This window comes from Lipomyces chichibuensis, assembly GCF_038497645.1.
Source record: "Lipomyces chichibuensis strain CBS 12929 unplaced genomic scaffold V1513scaffold_6, whole genome shotgun sequence".
In the NCBI taxonomy this organism is placed as follows: Eukaryota; Fungi; Ascomycota; class Lipomycetes; order Lipomycetales; family Lipomycetaceae; genus Lipomyces; species Lipomyces chichibuensis.
Window position 1 is genome coordinate 208,588 of NW_027117458.1, and position 22,010 is coordinate 230,597.

Here is a 22,010-nt window from a genome sequence, read left to right on the forward strand (position 1 = left end):
GTGTACTCGAGAGTTAGGGATGTCCGGTATGTGGCATTTAGCGTCCACATAACTAGACAGTGCGTTTCGTCGCCGCGATGCAATGGGACAATAGATCTCATGATTACGAATAGAGGATTCATATGAATGCATGTTAGACATGAGCAGTCGCTCAGGTAACTTGAACAACCGCGCGTTTATTGCTCATAAGCCTTTCATTAGGTCAGTCTCAGGTGCTACGGACTCAAAAGGCATCCTTGAATAGAATATCAGCCTTGTCCATTAGGTCCATGGGACTTTCATTCAATATGTGTGCTGTCATAGAGAATATATTTAATCCGAAGTCCTCCGCACGTTCGATTCTCACTTGTTTTCATTGTTCATGAAAATGGATCTGCACATATCCTCACTTGGCCGGATGATCCATGGTAATATCTACTTTGTCAGAAATGACCAGACAGAGTTAGCAATTGTCTCTGTTGTGCAGATTTCCACTATGACATCCGACCAATTTTGACAGCGGATCACTCACATGTCCCATTAGACAACTAGTGGTGCACGTAGAACAATAAATCATTCAAACGGTTCTTCATACGAATTAACCATGCATGCTCCTATATAACATATATATTCCGCACAAAAGTAAGTAACTCACGCCATACCCTTCGACACAGCGTCCTTCCTCTCCTCCCAAATGGTCTTTCCTGAACAACTACACACTGTCTTCTCATTCTCCCACACACCAGCACTCCGAGCAATGACACCGACGACATCCTCCAAAAACAATTTCTTGCAATCCTTATCCAATCCAACGACCATGGACCGGCCAATTACTTCCCAGATAGGCATATCCTCTTTCACAATGAACGCCTGCCCGCTGCCCTGCTCGTCGACAGTCACGGAGCCAATGGACTTGTATAGGCCGCCCGTGCTAAGTGGGCCCCGGGAGATATCGCCAGAGTTGCGGATGCTGGCAAAGTACGTCGTGCTGGGACGCATTCCAGAGAGCGTCAGGTCAAAGAGAGTACTGCTTGATGAAGCTTTCACTAAGCGAGCTAGACCACGGACCGGAGTAGCGTGGTGGGCTGGCTCATGAGTCTCGAGAATGCAGACCGCGGAGCCTAAGCTCGTTAGCAAGTAGCAAATGACGTGAATGAACGGGGAGCCATCACGTACTGTTTGGTTCCCCGCTACCACGAACGATGGCATCGCGACCGGTTCCCTGGATTGCCTTGACAATTGACGACGGCGGGGCTAAGAAAGTGTCAGTAGCAGCTATATAGTATGAGCTACTCAACATACCGCTGCCTTCGACGGAAACTAATTGCTTCGATAAATCGCATTGTATCTTTTCGATGCCTCACAATCAGTCAGCACCTATGTGAACACTCCAGAGCCTCAACTTTGCACCTGGAAAGGAACAAAAGACTAGACTCTCTCACCATCAATTTGGTTTAACGCGCTAGTGACATCATTAACACAACCATCGCAATGAAGCGGCACCGCAAAAACAGTCTAGTAACTCATCAGCAATCCTTTCGAGGATACCTTACATCCAGCTAACTCGATCATACACTCAGCGATACCGGCATATTTGTCCAACCCTCCCTTGTAGCAGGAAACACAGAAATCTCACGTCAAAGCTGGGATATGTGGGACAATACTAGTCGGTAACGGAATAGAAGCGCATATAGGTTTGTCCTATCAAGTAAATGACTAAGCCGTCTTCAACTTGAAGGAAGGTTTGACCACTAGCACGTGACTCCAGTTTCCTATGACGTCATAATGTGATATTTTACGCTCGGGAAACGGAAAACCAGTCAAGGACGAGTTGACTATAGGTGGAGGATACAAGTCTATCATGGACGAAGTGGAAATCGGAAAATAAAGTGCAATTGTTATGTGTATTTCATTAACGGCAGCATAAGATGTATCTATAATGCGTTTCGAGGCTCATGAAATTCTTTGCCCCGGAATTCTAAGTGGCTGCATATATAAACAAAACCGAATCAATCCGTGTATGTCTCTATAAACTCAAAACATGGCTATGCGACTTCTCTAGTATCCCTTGGCCTTATCGACCATGTTGATAATTGGCTTTCCTGCTCTCAACTGCTTAATATTATGAACGGCGATATTAGTCACCCGATTCTCGTATCCGACGAAACGCCCACTAATATGCGGCGAAATCGAAATATTCTTGACCGACCAGAGCTTGTGTCCATCAGGCAACGGCTCCGGGTCCGTGACATCGAGCGCGGCACCAGCAATAAGGCCGCTCTCGGCAGCCTCGACTAAATCATCGGTATCGATAAGTCCACCTCGAGCAATATTGATAATGTAAGCGCCTTTTAGTTTCGCAAGAGTCTTTCTATTTATGATTTTAGCCGTGTCGGGTGTGAATGGCGCGGCAACAACGAGGACGTCGATGCCGGAGCTGAAAAAGTCATCAAGCCCCTCGATGCCAGTATACCATATTTCAGGAATACTGCCGTCTGGGTCACCGCTATTAGGAACCGCGACCTCGACGCGCTCCTTCTTAGGAGGAGACGAGAAGGAATGCGCGACGACTTTCATGCCTAGGGCTTTCGCCACGCGGGCAGTTTGTCGGCCAATTGCACCGTATCCGAGGACGCCCCTGTGCATATGGGATTAGACAAATTCTGTCAGATAGAGATAGTAACGGAAACTAAGCTCACAATGTGCGACCGATCTGATCGATTACTGGCCTCTTAAACTCTGAATCGTCGCCCCAGCGAGCCTCAGATTGCCATTTTGGATAGTAATCTGAATTGTGGAAGAAGGCCAACATCATGAGGATAACCCATTCACTGATAACTGGTCTTCAATGCGATTGTCAGTAAGATATAGAAATTGAGTCAACCAAAAGACTTACCCATGTGTGCCACTAGCAGTTGCATAAATGACATTATTACTCGCATGATAAAACGGCATATTGTGAAGCTGATTGCTGCCGGCCGAGTACAACTGGACGTACTTCAAGTTGGGAGCAGCCTCTGGAGACGGCGGGAGTGTTCTTCCGGTAAAGAGCACGGTCGTACGAGCCCATTCTTCGGCCGTAATTTCTCGAGCTGGATGGCTGCGGCCACCGTAACCGTCGGCGGGGATGATTGTGAGGGACGCGACGAAGGGAAGTTCGCGTAACACATCGTACACTTCTTCGCCGAACGCGCCAGGGTTGATGACGAGGATGTGTTCTTCGGACGTGATGGTCATTGCTGACAGTTAACTCTGCGATTTATTGGCTATGTGTGTATGAACGAGAATTGCTCTGAGCAAAGATACGGCACAAGTTCAGGATGTCCAAAGCACTACTAATATATCTGGAGGAACCTGATCGCTCATATAGGTTTGCTCAGTTAGCCGGCCGCATACGGCAATGCGGCACGTTGGGCGATTTGGTCGGGTGGATGGATGCCCGAAGGCGACAGGCCGAGGCCGACAACGGCGAACAGTACGTGAAGACCCTGTTTCGCCGAGAAACCGCCCTAGGAGATTCTTCTCGGAGTTAACTTTGCCTCCAAAGTCCGAACCCGTTCAACAGCAGAATGCGAGATGTCTATGCACGATAGATAACAAATCCAACAATTGGAGTCATAGAGTATAAATTAGTAATAATATGTTGCCGATGTCGATATGCAAATGCAAAAATGTTTAGTTTGCACACTTTGCAGCTGGTCAAAGTTCACTGATTAAGCGTACGACGGCCGGGCGTTACGGAGACGGTCCTTTCAAACGTAGCTAACAAAAATTAGCACGCGGCGGAGCTAGGACCTTTAGCTATCGCAGCTGGCCGGGGCCGCGTGGGCAGAGGTCCCGAATACGAGCAGTAGGATACCCTATGCAACCGGACGGACATTATTAGAGCAATGAAGCAAATAAATAGCGATGGCTAGTATAATATGCGGGGGCTGCGTGCGCTGTAAATGGCATTAACATGCACAATACATATTCGCATGAACAATATAATCATAATAATAATAGTAATAAATTCTAGAAATGATAGCCCGGCCGGTGGAGAGATGACAGGGATCGTCCGAGCGGTAAGCCTCGGAAACGAAATCCGCCTGAAGACGGGTCAGACTGGACTAGACACCCACGTGGGGGATCTTCGTGGGTTTCTACGAGATGAACAAACTCATCGCTATATATGCGCGCCGCAAAAATGCTAACCCAGTAATCGGGCCAGGATAATTTGGTGAGGCTCGAGTTTGGACCCGTCAGCGTTTGTAGGTCATCTTGTCCGGCCCCTGCGTCCCGCTACTTTAAAGTTGACAAAGGGCAAAAATAATGGTCAGGCGGCTGCCACGCTCTGAGTCGAGCTGAGCTGAGCTGATAACCAATCTTGTACTTGGTCTTCGTCCTATTAACTACCTATATTCCCCCCCCACCAACGAAGTCAGCTCTTCAAAGTCCTCGGTCTATCAAGCCGTCTCTTGCCATCGTATTTCACATCTGCGTTCGAAAAAAAATGTCCTACGTCCAATTACCTACGCCACCGGCTGAGCCTCTACGGCTACTAGGTGAATTGTGTTCACGTGAAAACACGACATCTCTAGATGGTCTGCCTCCTCTCATCCTGGGTGGCGCCCAGTTCAACTACCAGTATAACGACGACCCATATAGACTTCCTGCCAAAGACATCATTCGGCACTGTTTCGAAGCAGGTGTCTGCGCAATAGGTATATAGTTACTATATATTACTGCCATGCTTCACAGCTTACATTTAATTACACAGATACATCGGCTTACTATGGCCCGTCCGAGATTCTAATAGGTGAGGTGTTGGCCGACCCCGAGATTGCTGCCCTATATCCTCGCGAGACGTATTACATTATTACAAAAGCTGGAAGGATTAATGAAAGTACATTTGACTACTCTCCATCATGGATGCGGCAATCTGTCGAGCGTAGTCTGAAGCGCTTGCACACAGACTATCTCGATGTTGTGTATGCCCACGACGTGGAATTCGTCGCTCTCGACGACACCCTAGCCGGCATTGCGGAATTATTTAAGATGAAAGAAGAAGGAATCATTCGCAATGTCGGAATATCCGGATATCCAGTCCCAGTACTGGTTACTCTGACAAAGCTTGTTCGCCAACGTCTGGGCAAGACCATCGATATCGTGCTCTCATATTCCAACTTCACCATCCAAAACCGACGACTGAAGAACTCGCTGGACGAGTTCTATGGTGCTGGCGTGAAGAAAGTGCTCAATGGGAGCCCGCTTAGCATGTCGCTGCTAAGGTCAAAGCCCCCACATGCGTTCCATCCCGCCAGCCCGGAGTTGAAGCGCAGAGTCGCATTAGCGGCAAAGCACACGGCATCCAAAAATGTTGAGCTCGCAGACTTGTCTATGCGGTATGCACTCCGGAATTGGGAAGGTACAACGGTGGTTGGATATAGTTCGTTATATGAAGTCAACGCCGGAATCCAGGCGTACTGGGATAGTCAAAATAAAGAGATCACTACTGAAGACGAAGAGCTCGTCCGCGAAGTCCACGAGATTTTGGGCCCTGGGCTCGATGAAGTGTGGACTTCTGGGTTAAAGGAGAACTATGAATATGTTCTATAGCGAATTCGTGACCGCACTCTTGGCCGCATTCGTGGCCCATTCGAGAGCTGGATATGGAGATTGTATATACGAAATGTCTTGCTTTGGTTTTGGTTCGCTAAGTAGATTTGGTTTTGTATAAAATGGGGTCTCTGTAAATAGTTAAAAAAGAAGGCGGTTTTTTTCTTGTGGTTTGTTAACTCATAATGCTTTGTATTGCATCTGATTGGATTTGTTTAATATATTATATAGGAGGGTAAGGAAGCATGTTCGCGCATAATTGTGTTCATTATAATTATAGGTATTAATCGCCGTTAGGCGTCAACTACTGCATGCCGATCATTCTATAACCATATATCGTCCGAGCGCATCGCTTGTACATAGGCCGCTATAATAACATGCAATCTATTGTGGCACCATTACACAAAGGGCAATGCATGTCATGAAGAAGACATGCCTTAGATCTATCGCCAGAGCCAGGAAGGATCAGCCTATTCACATCATTCTCCGCCATTTAGGCACACTACTTAATCAGTAATAGCCGACTCGTTCTCAATCCGAAATTTTTCTAATTCTTTCTTTAAATGGTCGATTTCACAATCCTTATCACTCAGAGCGCGCATCATGTCGGCAACTCGCTTCTTCAATGATTCGTTCTCTTTGCGTAAACCGGTTAGATATAAATCCTCCGCCGAGGACAACCCTGACGTCGATCCGAAACTCCGTCGCGAGCTTCGTCTTGATGATGAGGATAGTGGTTGTGCAGATGGCGGCTGCATTGACGAAGACGACGAAACCGAGGCCGAGTGGGCCATATGTGAAGTGCCAGCATTCGGTGTCTGCGCAGCATCCTCGGAATCCGACACTGCGCTCGCGGCAGATGCAAGTCCGTACCCTGTAGATCTCGACGACGCACGTCGCGACACCGACGAGCTAGATGAATCCGTCCGCCTATGTTGCGGTGATCCCGGAACTGGCGGTATCGGCGACCTGGCGCGCGTCTGATGCTGATGCTGCTGTTCCTCTCTTAATAACGACAGTTCCCTTTGTAACCTATTCACAATAGCCTCTTGTTCTTTTTCCAGTGCATCGTAAATCTGGACAGACGACGGCTGGGAGGGAAGACGCACCGGCATGTTTGGCTGCGGCTGTAAAACAGGCTGATCTTGCACCGTCGAAGCACTTGTCGTGGTAGAATGAAACGACGTCCGACGTGACGACGCGGTAGATGACGAGGGCGATGGGGACGGGGGACTGTGTGGTGGTGCTCTGCTTGTCGAAGATGTGTTGTTCATTCTGAGTATGTTTTTATTATGCCAGGGACACTGACAAGGACACCAAGAAGGAGTGGGATATGACGCTTGTGACGACGTGTTCGATTTGTGGTGATGAACAGATTTAATGCAAGCGCGGGACATGGAGCACTGCCACGTTTGGGAGGAACTGAGAAAAGGGCAAGGCACTGCCACCGCCGCATGGAAAGCCAGCGGATTTATCGCTGCTATCATGCACCAGATAGTTTCAACAACTTTGATGTACATTCCATAGCTGATCTCAGGCATTCAAAACTAAATGCACTAATTTTTATATTTCAGGGCATATCTCAAAAGTTTATTCATCTGAGGCACAATTTAATGCAATCATTATTTTCATGCTAATCCTAGATCACCAAGAACACGAATCACGGATCACGACGCATTTATACATGCTCGCGCTTCTGCTGCCAGAACAACAATCTGTCAATTATGTGGTTTGGTGGACACAAACTCTCGGCAGAAGGATAGTCGACATTGAATCCTGCATTGTGGTTTATTTCTGGATTAGTACATCACATTAGCTAGACTAATCCATTGAAGCGGCTGCGATGTCAGTCGTGGGCTTATATGAAGGGATCATCAACTGTAACGAAACCAGTTTGTAGGAGGAATTTATTCCCCGGTTCGACTGATGAGATATCAATCCGTTGTTTCCTAGAGATATAACGACAACGAAGTCAGACGGATAGATGCCATATTTACTCCGGAATCAGCGTCGAATGTTTGCAAAAGAAGCATTAAACAACGAACAGCATAATCAGTTTCCAAAACACCGACTCCAGAAGTCCAACTCTAAGCGATATTCAGCATCTGGATAGCTTGTCATCAGCGACTAAGGCAAAGCAAGAGGCAAATGTCACTGTCGAAGATATCGCCTTCAACATAAATGTCCAACTGAATAATATAACATCAGCTCGCTTGTTTCCCTCAAAAATCTTAGATCTTGTGAAATCGATTGCGATTGGTTTGAAAGCCATCGACTGCACAAAATTGGTTTACACTCAATACAGCGAGTGCTCGGAAGATTTGACGGAAATACGTGAAGATTGGGATCGTTGCCTGTGATTGCTTTGCTATGGGGTTAGAGTAATTTTCACGGACTTTTAAAAAACAATTTGAACGAGATACTGTGCGAATCCTCTAACACATATCGGCATTATAGTTAACGGTGCTGTAAGCTACGCCCTGATACTGTCTCCCGCGTGGACTGACGGACTGGCGTCAAATATCACGAATATGAACAGTCTGCGCGCGGTATGTACTGCTCCGGAACCAAAAAGCGTTTGGTTTAAATATCAAAGATTGGTAGACATGTTGTGAAATTAAAAGTGACGATGCGAAATGATCAGAATTTTTCATGTTGTCTCACAGGGACGCAAATTGACGATTAACTTACTACGGCGAAGAATGCAATACACAGGTATATTGTACCCTGAAGCTGGTCGCGGTTGACTGTTTGCTCTCGGTTACCTACTACTACTAAAAATCTCCAAAAAATTTGATTATCCGACGAAAACAGTGCTCTCTACGATATTTGTTGAACGTGGCAATTGAGAGCTACGGCAGAGGAGAAAACTCGGTGGAAACGCAGAACCGTTTGGCAAGCACTGGACATGGAAACACCCGCTACACAAATTGATTATATTGTTGGCTATGGAACCGCGTCAATTTGAAATGAGGTGCGTGATTCAGAAGATGACAATGCCTAATCACTATTGACTTTATTATGGCCTGGTTCTATAATACAAGTATATTCCCAATAAAATCAATCAAACAAGTCCAACTCCAGCTAGCACTCAACCTAGTGTACAATTAATTGCTGCGATAGTGGCGCCTCCCTACTCCTCGTCCTTCAGTTGTAACCTCAGACGTTTTGGCAACGCAGAATTTGATGGCGTCTCCTCCTCGGAATCAGAGCTAGTATGGTCCTCACCTTTCTTGCGTTTCTTTTTCTTGTGACTCGAAGAAGCCTTTGTTGAGGCTTGCAGCGTTGGGTTACTGCCATTTGTAGGGCCAGCCGGCGTTGCTGCTGCGTTATCTTCTACAGACTCAAACAAATCCTTTTGCACGCTCTAATAAAAGAAGTTATAAGCCATCCATCTAAATTATGCCAGAGTCGCAACATACCTTCAAATATGTGGCAGAGCTTAACGAAAATAGTCGGTCGTTATCGGTGTATGTACCTTTCCGCTTAAGTGCATTGCTTGCATTTCCATGTCCACCGGCTCCGGAACCACTACCTTTGAGGTAATTATCAAAGCCTTGTATTATATTTCCATTCAAAGCGTCTTCCAAGTATGCGCCTTCGTAACGAAAAATGTAGTCCTCGACAGCAGCCTAGAACACCAACATATTAACACATAAAATCTCAAAATGGAAATTCGAGCATCATCCCAAATCACAATTTCAAAACTCAAGCCTACCAAGTTCTTGTCAATAGCTTTCTTCTTGGATAATAGATCGCGTAAATCCTTTTTCATCTTCTCATAGAACGCGAGTTCTTGTTTATCGATCTGCGGCTGGTCGCCAGACCCTAGTTGGGATGGATCCGGCATCGTCGTGTCCTTTAATTGTCTCAATAGTCTTGGAAGCTCCCAGATATAGCCATAGAATGAAACTAAGACCGACAAAATTATACGGGTGTCGCTATAGATAAGGCGATCGTCAGGAATCGAAATGATTTGGATCGTCACAAGACCCTTAACCAGAAGTCGAGCCACATCAAGATCGTACAAAATATCTTGAGTTTAAGGGTTTGCACAGCCACAGGAGCTTTGTGTTTTTGTTTACATCGCGTTTCACACGATCATTACTTTATGGCTACGAGTGATTAGAACCAAGGTGGTCGTCCTACAATAATCCAAGGATCAGAATGCGGAAGGGGACCCATAGAAGACGTGATCCTATTGAATCTGCATTACGGAAGCCTCCTATAGTCGCAAATCAAGGACTTTCTGAACTGCGGTACTTGATCCTCACACAAGGACTATCAAATGACCCTGACAGGGTATGCTATCGCGTCGCTGTATTCTAGAGGAATTGCTAACGACGATGTTTAGGACTTTTGCACATACAGGCCTTACGTCTGGTGTATATTATTGAAGGTATCACCGATTCAGTCAAATGACTATTTGGCACTGATTCACCGTGGCGCGTCACCGGCCTACTCAAAAATCCGAAATGATACGTTTCGTACGCTAACTACGGATATGTCCTTCCAGAGGAGAGTCTCAGAAACGTCGCTGATTAGAATCCTGAATGCGTTAGCGTGGAAACGTTGGGATCATCATCGCTTAAAACAGCAACAGCAACAACAGACATCCAGGTCACGGCGAGGTTCTAGATTACATAGCCTGCAACATGGCGGTTATACACAATCATCTCCAACCATCAAGGCAGGCGGCCATTCTAGCTCCTTTTTCGGTGACGATGACAACGTTTCGGTTTCAGAGTTGTACGTTCAGGGACTAAACGTCCTTGCTGCTCCATTCCTTTATACTTGCTGCAGTGAGACACAGGCGTTTGCGTTATTTGATAAATACATACATACTTGTTGTCCATTGTATGTTAAACCAATGCTTGACGGCGTTCACCTCGGTCTGAAACTGCTGGATACGAGCTTGAAGATCATCGATCCAACATTATTCTCATACCTCAAAGGAAAGCTACTCACAGCCGAATTATACGGCTTTGCATGTAAGTGCAGCCAATATATTTCTATAATATACATGCTAATTGTATTCAGCTCTCTTGACAATGTCAGCGTGTACGCCTCCTCTAAATGAAGTTCTGGTTTTATGGGATTTCTTGATTGCGTTTGGACCGCATATGAATATCCTCGCTGTCATCGCTCAACTCCTACTAATAAGGGACTCCATTCTTGCCTCACAAAGGTCAGTCGTCGCATACTAATGTCTCAATGAACATCACTGATGAAGTCCATAGTCCCATGACACTCCTACGAACATTTCCTCCTCTGCAAGCTAAAAAGGTGATAACTTTAGCAGTCAGTTTTGTACCAAAGCTACCGGAGGAGCTATATGACCTATTAGTTCGGCATACATATGATGAAACAGTGGCAGATAGAATCAAGGCACTGTGACTTAATTTTGAATTATGTACGAAGAAAATGTCAACTTTTGAGTGTAATGTATTTACTACAAATTACCAGTGAAAATCTACTATACATAGCCCCTACGCCTCTCTTCGGGGGTTCTGCTTCAATCCCCTGGTGCTAATAATCAAAAATACCACTATAAATACATAAAAATATTAGGTTCATGTTGCTTGACTTGCAGTGATGAGAATTCTCACTGGGACTTCAGAATGCGTCAACCTCGTAGTTTTCCTAAATGGCGTTACAAACAAGTCCATATTATAAAACTTTTAGATGATGAACGACGACTTACCTCAGGGAAGAAAGTTGTAACGACTGTTCTGTCAGCGAACTTTCGACCTGCGAGAGCTTTTAATGCTGCCGTACACGCCTCTCCATCTTCAAATCTAACAAATATTTTTCCAACTCCAAGAGGCGTTTTGTTTGACACAGTAGGACGCGGAATCTTGAGATCGATCACCTTTCCGAATTTCTCACACTCTTCACGAACATCTTCTATGATGTCTTCGTACTCGTCCTCATCGTTGAGATCTTCAGGCACTATCATATTCAATAGCTGTAAAATGCGCGTAGCACCATGAGCCGAAGTCGAATTAGCAAGCTCAGCCATAGACGACACACTTGAAAGACCTGTGGAGACAGCTTGCTGGATGCCAATGCACGCTCTTCGGACAACAAGAACGCTATCGCCAAGCTCCATACCATTTAAGCCCTCGCAGGCAATCTCCGTGATCTGTTCATCGACATATTCGCAGAAAGCAATACCCTTGGATTCACGCGTAGATTTATCCTTAAGCAACTTGAAACCCTTGAGTTCGCCGAATTCCTTTAGTAATTCCAAAATTTGATCCTCTGTCAAATACACTGGAATATTTGAGATAGATATCTTGTCGGGAGAATCTGGTACTGATGGAGAGATAGATCCCGCGGCATATGCTGACGTATCCTGCATTTTCTCTGGCACGACATAATCTTTGGGACGACTGATCTTAAGCTTGTCGCCGCCAAATTCAACACCACTTAGTGCAACTGCGATGGTTGCATCTTCCGTTGTGTGGAATTCCAAAAGGACCGAGCGCTTGTCAGTACTGAACTGCCAAACGGCGATAGGGTTCTCCGATGCTCCATCTGTTTGGTCAAGATCGATTGAACTGATCAAGTCGTTCATGAAGTTTACCAACGCACGCTCGTTGTCTATATGCGGCAAATTAGACACTAAGGCGCGCTTACTTTGGCGAGAGTGACTTGGTCTCAGATTTGCTGATATAGCCAACTGCTTTAGCAACGAGTTTTCGCCATCTTCGGCACCTTGAGCGAGAGCTTGTAATCGAGCAGCATCATTCATCTGACGAGGTGCACCAGGAAGAGGGAACAGACCAGACAGTTTCGCTTGTTCTGATGTAATGTTCTCGTATCCTTTTGGCTTTATATCCCACATAGTCATTCGACGCTGGCGTTCAGTGATAGCAACAACACCGTCGAGATTGACAGGCGATCGTTCGCGTCGTGGACTTCCACGTCCTCGCTCATGTCGACCATCTTCTAATGCATCGATCCTGCTGTGTCTGTCTCGTTCTCGATCTCTATCTCTGCGTTCTCTCTCACGTTCGCGTTCGCGGTCCCTATCGCGGTCCCTGTGATCACGATATCGATCTCTGTCTCGATTCCTATCTCTATCCCTGTCTCCTCTGTCTCTCTCCCTCTCCCTCCTGTCGCGATCACTATGCCTATCTCTGTCTCGATCACCTCGGTCACTTCGGTGCTCTCTATACTCTCGTTCAGAATGCCGTTCTCGGCGTTCTCTGTCACGAGCGCGTTCCCTATGTCGCTCCGAATCTAGCAATTGTATCAATAACGATAAATAAATAATGAGATAATTATAACTATGCTCATCAAACATACCTGCTTCTCTGGCAGCCTCAAGATAACCGGTCTCACTCATAATGGAGTTGTTGGAGTATATGGTTTTGCTAAATTTGATCGGTATTCTAATGCTGCCGCACAAGCAGTTTCATTCAAATTTAATCAATGATCAATATTTCTGACGGATTGAATATATAAACAATCAGCGGTTTCGTTGAACGGATTATCAAATTGATGCCATTGACTTCATCATTGAGTTCATATTTTGAAGCGGAAAAAATGTGTGGGTAAAATGTTCTGCGTTGAGGTTAGGGTATGTGGCTCACTAATCCTCTGGAGGATTCCGCGGCCCTTCATGCTGTTGACCTCCTTTACAATCATAGTACTTGATTATTGTATATTCTGCTATAGCATTCTTTGATATAGGCTATGTACATAATTTCCCAGTCATTGGCTGGACGAAATGTGTGCAGATATTGTTTGTCCCTTCTGAATTAACTAAGGACACTGGGAATAGTAGCGAAGGAAATAAGAATGGACCACATGTAGTTGATACTATTCGTATTTACAACGCTTTGTACACGGTAGTTGTGAGTTGAATATACCCGATCTGGAGTTGGCAGTTGGAGTCTGTCTCAAGTTCCCCATAACGTAAGCAGAACCGGGATTTGTATGGCAGTAACCGGCGTCCTTTACGTCGGAATTTGAGATCAAACAGTCTTTCTCTGCTCAATCTTGCCAACTTAATACTACATCAAGTGTACACTAATTTTATCTATCCGTAAATTGGAGTGCACAGATCAAATATTTAGTTACGTCTATCATCTCCGTCGTTGGTATCGTTGCTTTCTCAACCCTCAACTCCCAGATTTCATCAACTCGTTAGTTGCTAGTTGACGATGGATCATTCACAGCACATGGGCCACTTGAATGCAGATAATATTGAGAACATGCGTGATTTTGGAGAGTCAGCGCCCTGCAAGACTCACGTAAGTCCTGCTGCAACTCGTTAAGTCCTGCTGCAGCGATGCATAGGCCTAATTTGTTATACAGATGCTCTTCACGTGGGATTCAGAAGACCTATGCATAGTATTTGATTGGTGGCATATTCGCAGTAGGATTGGATTTTTTGTCTCTCTACTTGCGGTCCTAGTATTGTCTCTAGGATACGAGTATTTCCGCGCAATTAATGCTGCCGTGGGTATGTACAACTGAGATTCTCTCGGTCGGCTAGACAAGGTTAAGGTGCTTACTATAGTCATTACATAGATTTAGATGCAGAATCATTGCCTGGACCTTCCGGATCGAAAAAGGACGACAGGCTGACCTACCTTTCGCGACCACGTTCAAGGATATATCGGGCCGCGTTTTACGCGCTACAAGTCATGTACTCCTTTTTCTTGATGTAAGCATGCACCAGTTCCCTTAATCATATTGCCTGTGTGTAGCTGACAATATATTCATAGGCTTGTTTTTATGACGTACAATGTAAGCGCTTGATCTAATGCGTTGCATCAGGAGAGTTTACTAACTTATACTAGGGATGGATAATGCTGGCAGTGGTGGGCGGGGCTTTCGCAGGCCATCTTTTATGGTCGTCTCGATTGGACAGGTCTGCGCGGGGTATGTTCTGCCATTAAGTGACCGTGTTTGTCTTAGGTGAAATGTTATCGTAAGATTGTCAAATCTCGACCAAACACAAAACACGCATGTATTTGTTCAGACTCTATTATTATAAGCCTAAAAATAGTGGTTCAGTATTTTACTCTGCCAAAAACGATGGAAAATAGGAGCTACTGCGGGACCAAATCATGGAATGTAAATGGATCTATGCGAATAATACGGACTTGAGCTGTCTTTGATTATGGCGTCGCACTTCCTGTAAAAATCGAGTCTAACCAATATACGATGACGCAGCCATTAGTTGCTAAACTAATGTTCTATACGGCCCTTTAACGGCCATATGTAAAGTTTTAAAGTTTGCAAGTTGAAGTACACGTAAAAGGGGTCGTCTGGTTGCCTGAGCAACGAGCTTGTGTATAGTTTGCCACTTGGTGTCCTGGCTCCAGCCACATAAGGTTGAACCACTCGGACCAAGACGCAGCTTTGCAAAATCTCCTTGTCATTGTCGAATCGAATTATCGTCCCCCCGCCAACCACAACAATTGTCGCGATATTGAATATTTCTCGGCTTGCATTTGGAATTCGAATTTTAGAGGGGAATAATTATTTTGGGGGAGAATTATACACGAGTTGATACAATCGCCCCTCTTGAGTATCTGTCCCAGCTCTGACGACAAAATGCGTTTGTCAGCTTTGGCATGGCTTACAACAAGCACAATACTCTCGTCGACTGCGGTGGCCGCTATCGGTATTGAGTCGGTGACTTTACCGGATGTAGATCTATCGGCCTTAGGTCAGATCGGCCTTGTTGGCGATTTTCGCGGTATATCAGTCTATCAGTATGCAGGGCAGCAAAATTCGTCAATAGCATCAACAGACTCTCTACTTATCGATCTACCGTCAAATATTGTTTTTGACTTTGATGAATCGGATGGTGCTATCAATTCGATGTGTGTTATTGGCGACAGTATTTACGTCGCAGGAAATTTCACGCGTATCGGTAACGCTGAGATGCAGTCTGTGGCCAGAATAAACTCCAGCACAGGAGCTGTCCACGACCTAGATAAAGGTGTGTTAGGAAATGTTAATGTTGCATATTGTGACGTCGACAACAGCGTTGTCTATTTTGGAGGGTCATTTGCCAACAATGTTGCGATATGGAATGTTTCCAGTGAATCATGGGAGATTGTGCCGTTTGGCGGTCTTAGCGGAGGCCCAGTTAATGCCATTGTTGAAAGAAACGGAAACATCATATTTGGTGGTAAATTTAGTGGCATTGGCAACACTTCGAGCACAACTTCGATGACAGCCGACGAAGAATCTCACGTGCAGCTCTTAAACTTGAGGTCAGCTAATATTTCAGCTCAAGGTACTACTTTCAATAGCTCTTACAGCAGTCCGAGATCAGTCGTGTGCAGCAATAATGTATCAGCTGCCGACAGCACTTGGTTACTCGAAGATGGCCGTGCTGGAGTCTGGACAGCCTCCTTTGCGTATGACTTCCAGCCGACTAAACTACGAATAAGGAATGCTGATGCCAACGGTCGAGGAACGAAAACTTTCAGATTTGTCGCATATCCCATAAATGGCATTATGAATCTTACCTACACGGATCCTCACACTGGCGACACGACCCATTGTGATGCGTTTTGTCCATTACAGAATAATACAGAGGCTGAATATCAAGAGTTTGAATTTGTGAATGTCATTGGAATGGACTCGTTTAGCCTTTACCTACTGGATTACTATGGTGAAGGTGCTGGATTATCCGAAATCCAAGTATACCAGGAAGGTGAGTAGCTCCACTGTCAAAAAGGAGAGATTATATATTGATCGCGAACTAGAGATTATATCATATGCCGTCGACGCTTTCAATGAGCCTGCATCATGTGGCGTCAACAACTCGGAAATAAGTACTTCGAAAACTTATGGTGATTGGAAAGTTATGACTGTGTCAGGAAACTCGTATTTGATCGCCGCAAATGTTTCAGGCACTTCTCTTAACAGTACACGTATCACTTTCTATCCCGACATCTCTATTGCTGGAAATTTCACAGTCTTAATGTATACTCCTGGATGTATGGCAGACTCTTCGTGCTCGTCGAGGGGACTCGTGAATGTTAGTGTCAGTACATCCAACCTCACCACAACGGTGACTCACTTGTATCAGACCAATGACTTCGACAAGTATGATATCATTTACGAGGGATACGTGGAAGCCAATGATGACTTGTTTCGACCTGTCGTCACTTTAGCACCTGTTGATTCTCAGATCGGCGATATAACAGTTGCGGCACAGAAGGTGCAATTCGTTCTAACTTCTACCTCTGGAGGACTTAACGGCCTATTTGAATATGATCCAGTTAATTTCACGGCTTCTTCTGGCTCAAGTGATGTCGGAATATACGAAACGGCTGTTAATTTAGCCGGAATGGCACTTGACGACACTGCTGAAATTACTGGACTTCTAGTTGCAGATTCTAATTTGTATGTCGCGGGAAATTTTACTGGACAAGATTCAATCCACAACTTTTTTATACTTAGCAACGAAAGTGATGTTTCTTCAGCTCAAGGCGGCCTGAATGGAAGTATTGCAGCAATGGTTCTCAGCGAAGACCGAACGTCAATTATTATTGGTGGAGACTTCAGCGCCATCGCCAATGAATCATCATTCGTATCTGGCCTTTCGTATGTGGCACGGTACGTAATCCACAACGCAACATGGGCTGGACTAGATACTGGTGTAAATGGCGCTGTCGACGACATCGTGCGTGTGTCACTGAATTTATCTGGTGGCATTTATTCAACGCTCATTTTCACCGGTAATTTCTCCGAGGTTTTGGCCGACGGAAACGAAGAAGCCATATCGAGTGCTGGGTTTGCTTTGTGGATAGAAAGTGAAGACGCTTGGGCGGATAGAACTACACTCGAGCTTCCGTTTATCAGCGGCTCGCTCTCAGCATCTATTATGGTCGAAAATGGCACATATATCTTGGCAGGTAGCCTGTCATCGCAATCACTTGTCGCCTCTAGTGGGGCATTCCTCTCTTCAGGTCTAGACATGAGCGCAATGCCTTTTGACTTCACAGACAGTGATGGAACATTTGCAAGGCGGTCACTGATGTTACCTGTCGACAATAATTCTACAGGCCTCATTTATTCAGGCACTTTCTGTCGAAACAGCAATGCAGAGTATGCAGCTGTTGGCGGCAAGTTCACAGTAGATACGCAGTCAGCGTCATACCAGAACTTTGTTGTATTCAATGAGACGGATGTCATTGGCGGATTCCTGTCCTCAACTCTTTCCGAATCAACTGCAGTGCTGGCTGTCTACAACTACGATAATGCAAGTCTCATTGTTGGAGGCGATTTTTCAGGTTCAATTAACGATGTCAAAGTCAACGGCATTATAATTTGGGATCTTAAAACGCAGAATTTTGCTTCAACACAGCCGCCGGCATTGGGCGGTAATGGTGTCCAAGTGAACTCCATTGCGTCGCGGCCTGGTACGAACAATATCATTGTCGCTGGATCGTTCTCTACCGCGGGTAACATAACCTGCAATAGTCTTTGCGTTTATGATCTTGATTCACGGTCATGGACTTCGGTTACTGCCGGAATATCAGGAGATATATCTTCAGTTAGATTTATCGACTCTGACAAGATTATTGTCACCGGCAATATGACAACTGGTGACTCGACTGCGTGCTACATGGCACAATATGACTTTGGTTCATCATCGTGGAGTACGTTAGGACGTCAGTCGTTTGAACTGCCGGGTCCGGTGAATGTATTCTTGAGTACAAGCGACAGTGTTTCAGATGCCTTGGTCACCGGAATATACAGTGGAAATGGCAGTACCTATCTTATGGCCTATTCGTCAGACTCATGGGTGTCATTTGGTAAAGAACTACTGGAAGGCACGACTATTTATGATCTCGAAATGCTAAACCTTACCAACGCCGCTCATCGGAACTCGGCCATAATACCTGACGATAATATCTTATTGGTCCTAGGGGACCTTAAGTTCCAGGAGTATGGCAATGTCTCAGCAGCTTTCTTTGATGGTGATAGCTGGACACCTTTCCTGTATTCAGTAAAGGAAAATAACAGCCCGGGCGTCATATATTCATTGTTCACAGAAATCGTTGATTCTGTTCCTTCGATCTACGCCGCTACAATTGGTATGTTATATCTGCTACGTCCATTCGGTTATTACTAACTGAAAGAACAGAGACACACCTCAAAGCTGGCTATGTGGTACTCATTTCGTTAGCCATTTCATTAGCTATTATGTTCATGATAGTCGGCACAGCTCTAACAGTAGCATATTGGCGGCGGCGATCAGAGGGTTACGAACCGTTCCCTTCACAATTATCGGATGAGCACATGGCACGGACATTATTGCCAACTACACTCTTCGGGGATATGTCTTCGGCACCGGCAAAATATTGAGTAGATAAACGCTTGTATGCAGACTGGCGACCATATGTTTGCAAGTGAATGCTATGTCATGGGATGGAGTTATGTGTGTTTATGTGTTATAAGGATTGAAAATTTATGATTTGCTTGGATATTTTTTTGGTTAGGCATCATTTGTTCTGGCTGCTTTACTGTTTATTGCACCGTTTTGATTAATTGATTTGTATCCTTGATATGCTAGAATCGTATCATACTATTGTATGCGATAATATTCTGATCGTCAATGAAATTGAAATTACGCATACCGAGTGTATCCTTGCCAGCTATGTAAACACAACTCGATTGACACATCTATGACAGATCACATACAAAGCAGAATTCGCAATAAAATACAAATATAAATACAGCACATATCCCTTATAACCATTACCAATATTGCAACTTGTCGCCACCTTTCTGTTTATTCATCCATTTCGACATCACTATCAGGCTCTCCTATTATCTCCTCATCAGAAGCATCGGCGTTAATGAACGCCAATCTCGTGCCATTTCTGTATATCTGCCACACGCCTAATGCCGAGTACTCAGCGATACATTCCTGAAGCTGGTCATCGGTGAAACCCTTTCCAAGCACGCGGTCTCTAATTGTCTGCATAGGCCATCGGGAAATGAATCGTTCACCATCACTGTTAGCCAAATCGCGAATGATCTTGTAAATCTTGGACGCAGAGGTGGAATCCAGTTGCTCGACGTCAACGCTCTTATCATACAGAGACGCCTTGGAAGCCTCCAGGAGTCGCAGCGCTTCATCAACATCGCCGAAAATAACCTTATCATCAAACCGTAGCCGAGCCAAAGCCTGAGCCATACGAAGAACCGCCAGAAGGGTACGAGGGCTGGTGTGAGAGAATTGTCTAAGACGTTGTAAGCATCATTCATCACTATCACAAAATTCCTCTAGAACATATATTCCACACCTTTTTGAACCCTCATCGCGCTTCTGCTGTTGCCTCATCTGAACATAAGCACCAACAATATAGTCAGAGACCTCCTTGGGGACAACCGGCCGTTTCTCGCGAGCTCTAGAAATATACTCTCGAATCATATTTGGATCCAACGGCTCGAAATCCATTTCTGGGTGCTTGCTGTGCATGTGGACATAAGCAACATGGCTGGCCAGTCTTTCATCCAAGTCCCGTTCAGGAGTATCAAGGATCAAAAATAGAATGTCGAAACGGGACAACAAAGCCGCGGGAAGATTAATATTCTCCACAGGTGAGATACGAGGGTTGTACCGCCCATACAGAGGATTTGCTGCAGCAAGAATGGAAGTTCGAGCATTGAGGGTCGTGTTGATGCCGGCCTTGCTGATACTGATAGTTTGCTGCTCCATGACTTCGTGGATAGCAGTTCGATCTGTGTCATCCATCTTGTCGAACTCGTCGATACAACAGATACCGTTATCAGCTAAAACAAGCGCACCACCTTCAAGAACCATCTCATCAGTGACTGGATCCCGCATGACGGCCGCAGTCAAACCGACACCGGAACTGCCACGACCTGTCGTGTAAACACCTCGCGGAGCCACTTTGCTGATGTACTTTAGTAACTGAGACTTCGCAACACCAGGATCTCCCATAAGACAAACATTGATGTCGCCACGGATCTTCATACCGTCGCCCATTTCCTTTGTGACACCACCGATCAATAGCAGTAGCAATGCTTTCTTAACATCGTCGTGGCCGTAAATCTCGGGAGCAATCGACTTTGCCAACTTGTCGTAGACGTTGCCCTTCCTTCGTAACTCCTCGATTTTAAAAGTCATCTCGGCATTACGTTCCATCGCGTCATACTGCTTCTTATGCTGGAATACATGCTGAGCTTCAAGGTAGGTATCAGTAAGCAGACCAGCCCTGAGAGCCTTGAAACCTGTGTAAGGCATCGGCAGGAAAATACCTGCTATGTCAACCACATCACCTGGAGACGCGGCTCGAACGACTTCACCAGTTAAGTGGATAGTAAGAGTTCGGGGAATATGTCCAATTGGAACCTGATCAGCCATCTCCTGGATCTTGACATCCTGAAAAGGCAAGAATTTAGACGCCCGAGTCGCCATGAATAACTGACCCTTGGTCTCATTCTTTCTGCAGGTTTCTGACGGGCACTGAGTAATGGGAGTAAACTGTCGGCTCTTGACTTCTTGGAAAACTTCGGAACCACATTTGTCGCATGTGTAAGCATTGACTGCGAGGGCTGGCTTGACATCTGAGACTCTGGTAACGATTCCCCGAACAGTAATGAGCTTTCCTAAGTGAGCTCCACGAACATCTCGGACTGCGAGAGAAACAGGGTCTGGCCTGAATCTGTTCTTTGGAGGCTTGAAGTATAGAGAGTATCGACGAGTGAGCTGAGGTGGAAACATGTCGTTCTCTGCGTCAGAGCCGGCTTCCTGCAGACGAGCTTCATTTCGAATACGACGCTGATTCAAAATCACGTCTAGCACATCATCCTTATAATTTATATCAATTGTAGCCTCAGGTATGATGGCATCAATACAAGACGAAAAAATTTCCAAGTATCTGTGAGTGTTCTCAAGTATGATGTCGACGACCTCGGAGCGTGAGTTCTCAAAGGTATCTATGTCATCGAGCTCGATGAGAATCGTCGACTGCTTTCTGTCGGCGACTTTCTGCAGAATGTTCATGTATTTTCCTTTGCTGGGGTCATTGTATATGGCCTGATTATCTATATCCATGTCATATTCGTCCAGTTGCTCATTGCTCTTGTAGTTCTGGAGAAAGTAGGTGATTCTCTCTGCAGTTTTCTATTAGCAGGGAATGCCGCCCAGGAAACCTCACTTTTTTTTACCTTTTATATCGTTGTAGTCGACATTAACCGTAATCGATCGAAGTGATGCCATGTTGCCGCTATCTGATGTTTGATTGTGCTGGCGAAGCAGTGTCGGCGTGGACTGAAGAGAAAGTGGTGGACCCAATGGACTAAGGGTTATACGGCTGCCACGCGTGAGCGCGTCGAGACACGAAAATTCATTACGCGTCAAATTAATTCTCACCTTAGTTGTCTTTGCAGCTCTAGCTAGCACAATTTATTCA

At 45.4% G+C, this 22,010-nt stretch overlaps 10 protein-coding genes across 10 annotated transcripts; 4 read left to right on the plus strand and 6 right to left on the minus strand.

Annotated features, from left to right (window-relative positions):
- Window positions 1-168: 168 nt before the first annotated feature.
- V1513DRAFT_439762 (superoxide dismutase) lies at window positions 169-1,674 on the minus strand. The gene is made up of 5 exons (XM_066897255.1): window positions 1,554-1,674; window positions 1,422-1,494; window positions 1,282-1,338; window positions 1,156-1,233; window positions 169-1,100 (listed from the first exon to the last, which is right to left on the minus strand). Exons 1-5 carry the CDS (start codon window positions 1,569-1,571, stop codon window positions 631-633), a joined length of 696 nt encoding a protein of 231 aa, XP_066755029.1. The 5' UTR covers window positions 1,572-1,674; the 3' UTR covers window positions 169-630.
- Window positions 1,675-2,037: 363 nt separating this feature from the next.
- On the minus strand, window positions 2,038-3,216 carry V1513DRAFT_423735 (uncharacterized protein; the record flags this gene model as incomplete). Its single annotated transcript, XM_066896052.1, has 3 exons — window positions 2,038-2,617; window positions 2,679-2,822; window positions 2,876-3,216. 3 exons carry the CDS (start codon window positions 3,214-3,216, stop codon window positions 2,038-2,040), a joined length of 1,065 nt encoding a protein of 354 aa, XP_066755030.1.
- A 1,089-nt stretch (window positions 3,217-4,305) lies between these two features.
- V1513DRAFT_477902 (NADP-dependent oxidoreductase domain-containing protein) lies at window positions 4,306-5,856 on the plus strand. Its single transcript, XM_066900254.1, has 2 exons — window positions 4,306-4,682; window positions 4,739-5,856. Exons 1-2 carry the CDS (start codon window positions 4,472-4,474, stop codon window positions 5,575-5,577), a joined length of 1,050 nt encoding a protein of 349 aa, XP_066755031.1. The 5' UTR covers window positions 4,306-4,471; the 3' UTR covers window positions 5,578-5,856.
- Window positions 5,857-6,083: 227 nt separating this feature from the next.
- Window positions 6,084-6,851, minus strand: V1513DRAFT_457199 (uncharacterized protein; the record flags this gene model as incomplete). The annotated part of the gene is made up of 1 exon (XM_066899612.1): window positions 6,084-6,851. One exon carries the CDS (start codon window positions 6,849-6,851, stop codon window positions 6,084-6,086), a length of 768 nt encoding a protein of 255 aa, XP_066755032.1.
- A 1,708-nt stretch (window positions 6,852-8,559) lies between these two features.
- Window positions 8,560-9,553, minus strand: V1513DRAFT_439771 (histone acetyltransferase subunit NuA4-domain-containing protein). The gene is made up of 3 exons (XM_066897256.1): window positions 9,296-9,553; window positions 9,000-9,209; window positions 8,560-8,944 (listed from the first exon to the last, which is right to left on the minus strand). The coding sequence occupies exons 1-3, from the start codon at window positions 9,425-9,427 to the stop codon at window positions 8,711-8,713; spliced, it is 576 nt and encodes a 191-aa protein (XP_066755033.1). The 5' UTR covers window positions 9,428-9,553; the 3' UTR covers window positions 8,560-8,710.
- A 114-nt stretch (window positions 9,554-9,667) lies between these two features.
- V1513DRAFT_477905 (rab-GTPase-TBC domain-containing protein) lies at window positions 9,668-11,054 on the plus strand. Its single transcript, XM_066900255.1, has 4 exons — window positions 9,668-9,879; window positions 9,932-10,568; window positions 10,618-10,765; window positions 10,818-11,054. The coding sequence occupies exons 1-4, from the start codon at window positions 9,745-9,747 to the stop codon at window positions 10,972-10,974; spliced, it is 1,077 nt and encodes a 358-aa protein (XP_066755034.1). The 5' UTR covers window positions 9,668-9,744; the 3' UTR covers window positions 10,975-11,054.
- On the minus strand, window positions 11,007-13,111 carry V1513DRAFT_477906 (uncharacterized protein). Its single transcript, XM_066900256.1, has 3 exons — window positions 12,892-13,111; window positions 11,282-12,825; window positions 11,007-11,220 (listed from the first exon to the last, which is right to left on the minus strand). The coding sequence occupies exons 1-3, from the start codon at window positions 12,929-12,931 to the stop codon at window positions 11,194-11,196; spliced, it is 1,611 nt and encodes a 536-aa protein (XP_066755035.1). The 5' UTR covers window positions 12,932-13,111; the 3' UTR covers window positions 11,007-11,193.
- Window positions 13,112-13,751: 640 nt separating this feature from the next.
- On the plus strand, window positions 13,752-14,492 carry V1513DRAFT_375907 (Ctr copper transporter family-domain-containing protein; the record flags this gene model as incomplete). Its single annotated transcript, XM_066894912.1, has 5 exons — window positions 13,752-13,841; window positions 13,906-14,053; window positions 14,122-14,257; window positions 14,319-14,340; window positions 14,394-14,492. The coding sequence occupies 5 exons, from the start codon at window positions 13,752-13,754 to the stop codon at window positions 14,490-14,492; spliced, it is 495 nt and encodes a 164-aa protein (XP_066755036.1).
- Window positions 14,493-14,962: 470 nt separating this feature from the next.
- Window positions 14,963-19,288, plus strand: V1513DRAFT_439781 (cortical protein marker for cell polarity-domain-containing protein). The gene is made up of 3 exons (XM_066897257.1): window positions 14,963-16,267; window positions 16,320-18,659; window positions 18,710-19,288. The coding sequence occupies exons 1-3, from the start codon at window positions 15,154-15,156 to the stop codon at window positions 18,928-18,930; spliced, it is 3,675 nt and encodes a 1,224-aa protein (XP_066755037.1). The 5' UTR covers window positions 14,963-15,153; the 3' UTR covers window positions 18,931-19,288.
- On the minus strand, window positions 19,121-21,920 carry V1513DRAFT_411153 (DNA replication licensing factor MCM7). The gene is made up of 3 exons (XM_066895724.1): window positions 21,766-21,920; window positions 19,875-21,711; window positions 19,121-19,811 (listed from the first exon to the last, which is right to left on the minus strand). Exons 1-3 carry the CDS (start codon window positions 21,815-21,817, stop codon window positions 19,358-19,360), a joined length of 2,343 nt encoding a protein of 780 aa, XP_066755038.1. The 5' UTR covers window positions 21,818-21,920; the 3' UTR covers window positions 19,121-19,357.
- Between the last annotated feature and the right edge of the window lie 90 nt (window positions 21,921-22,010).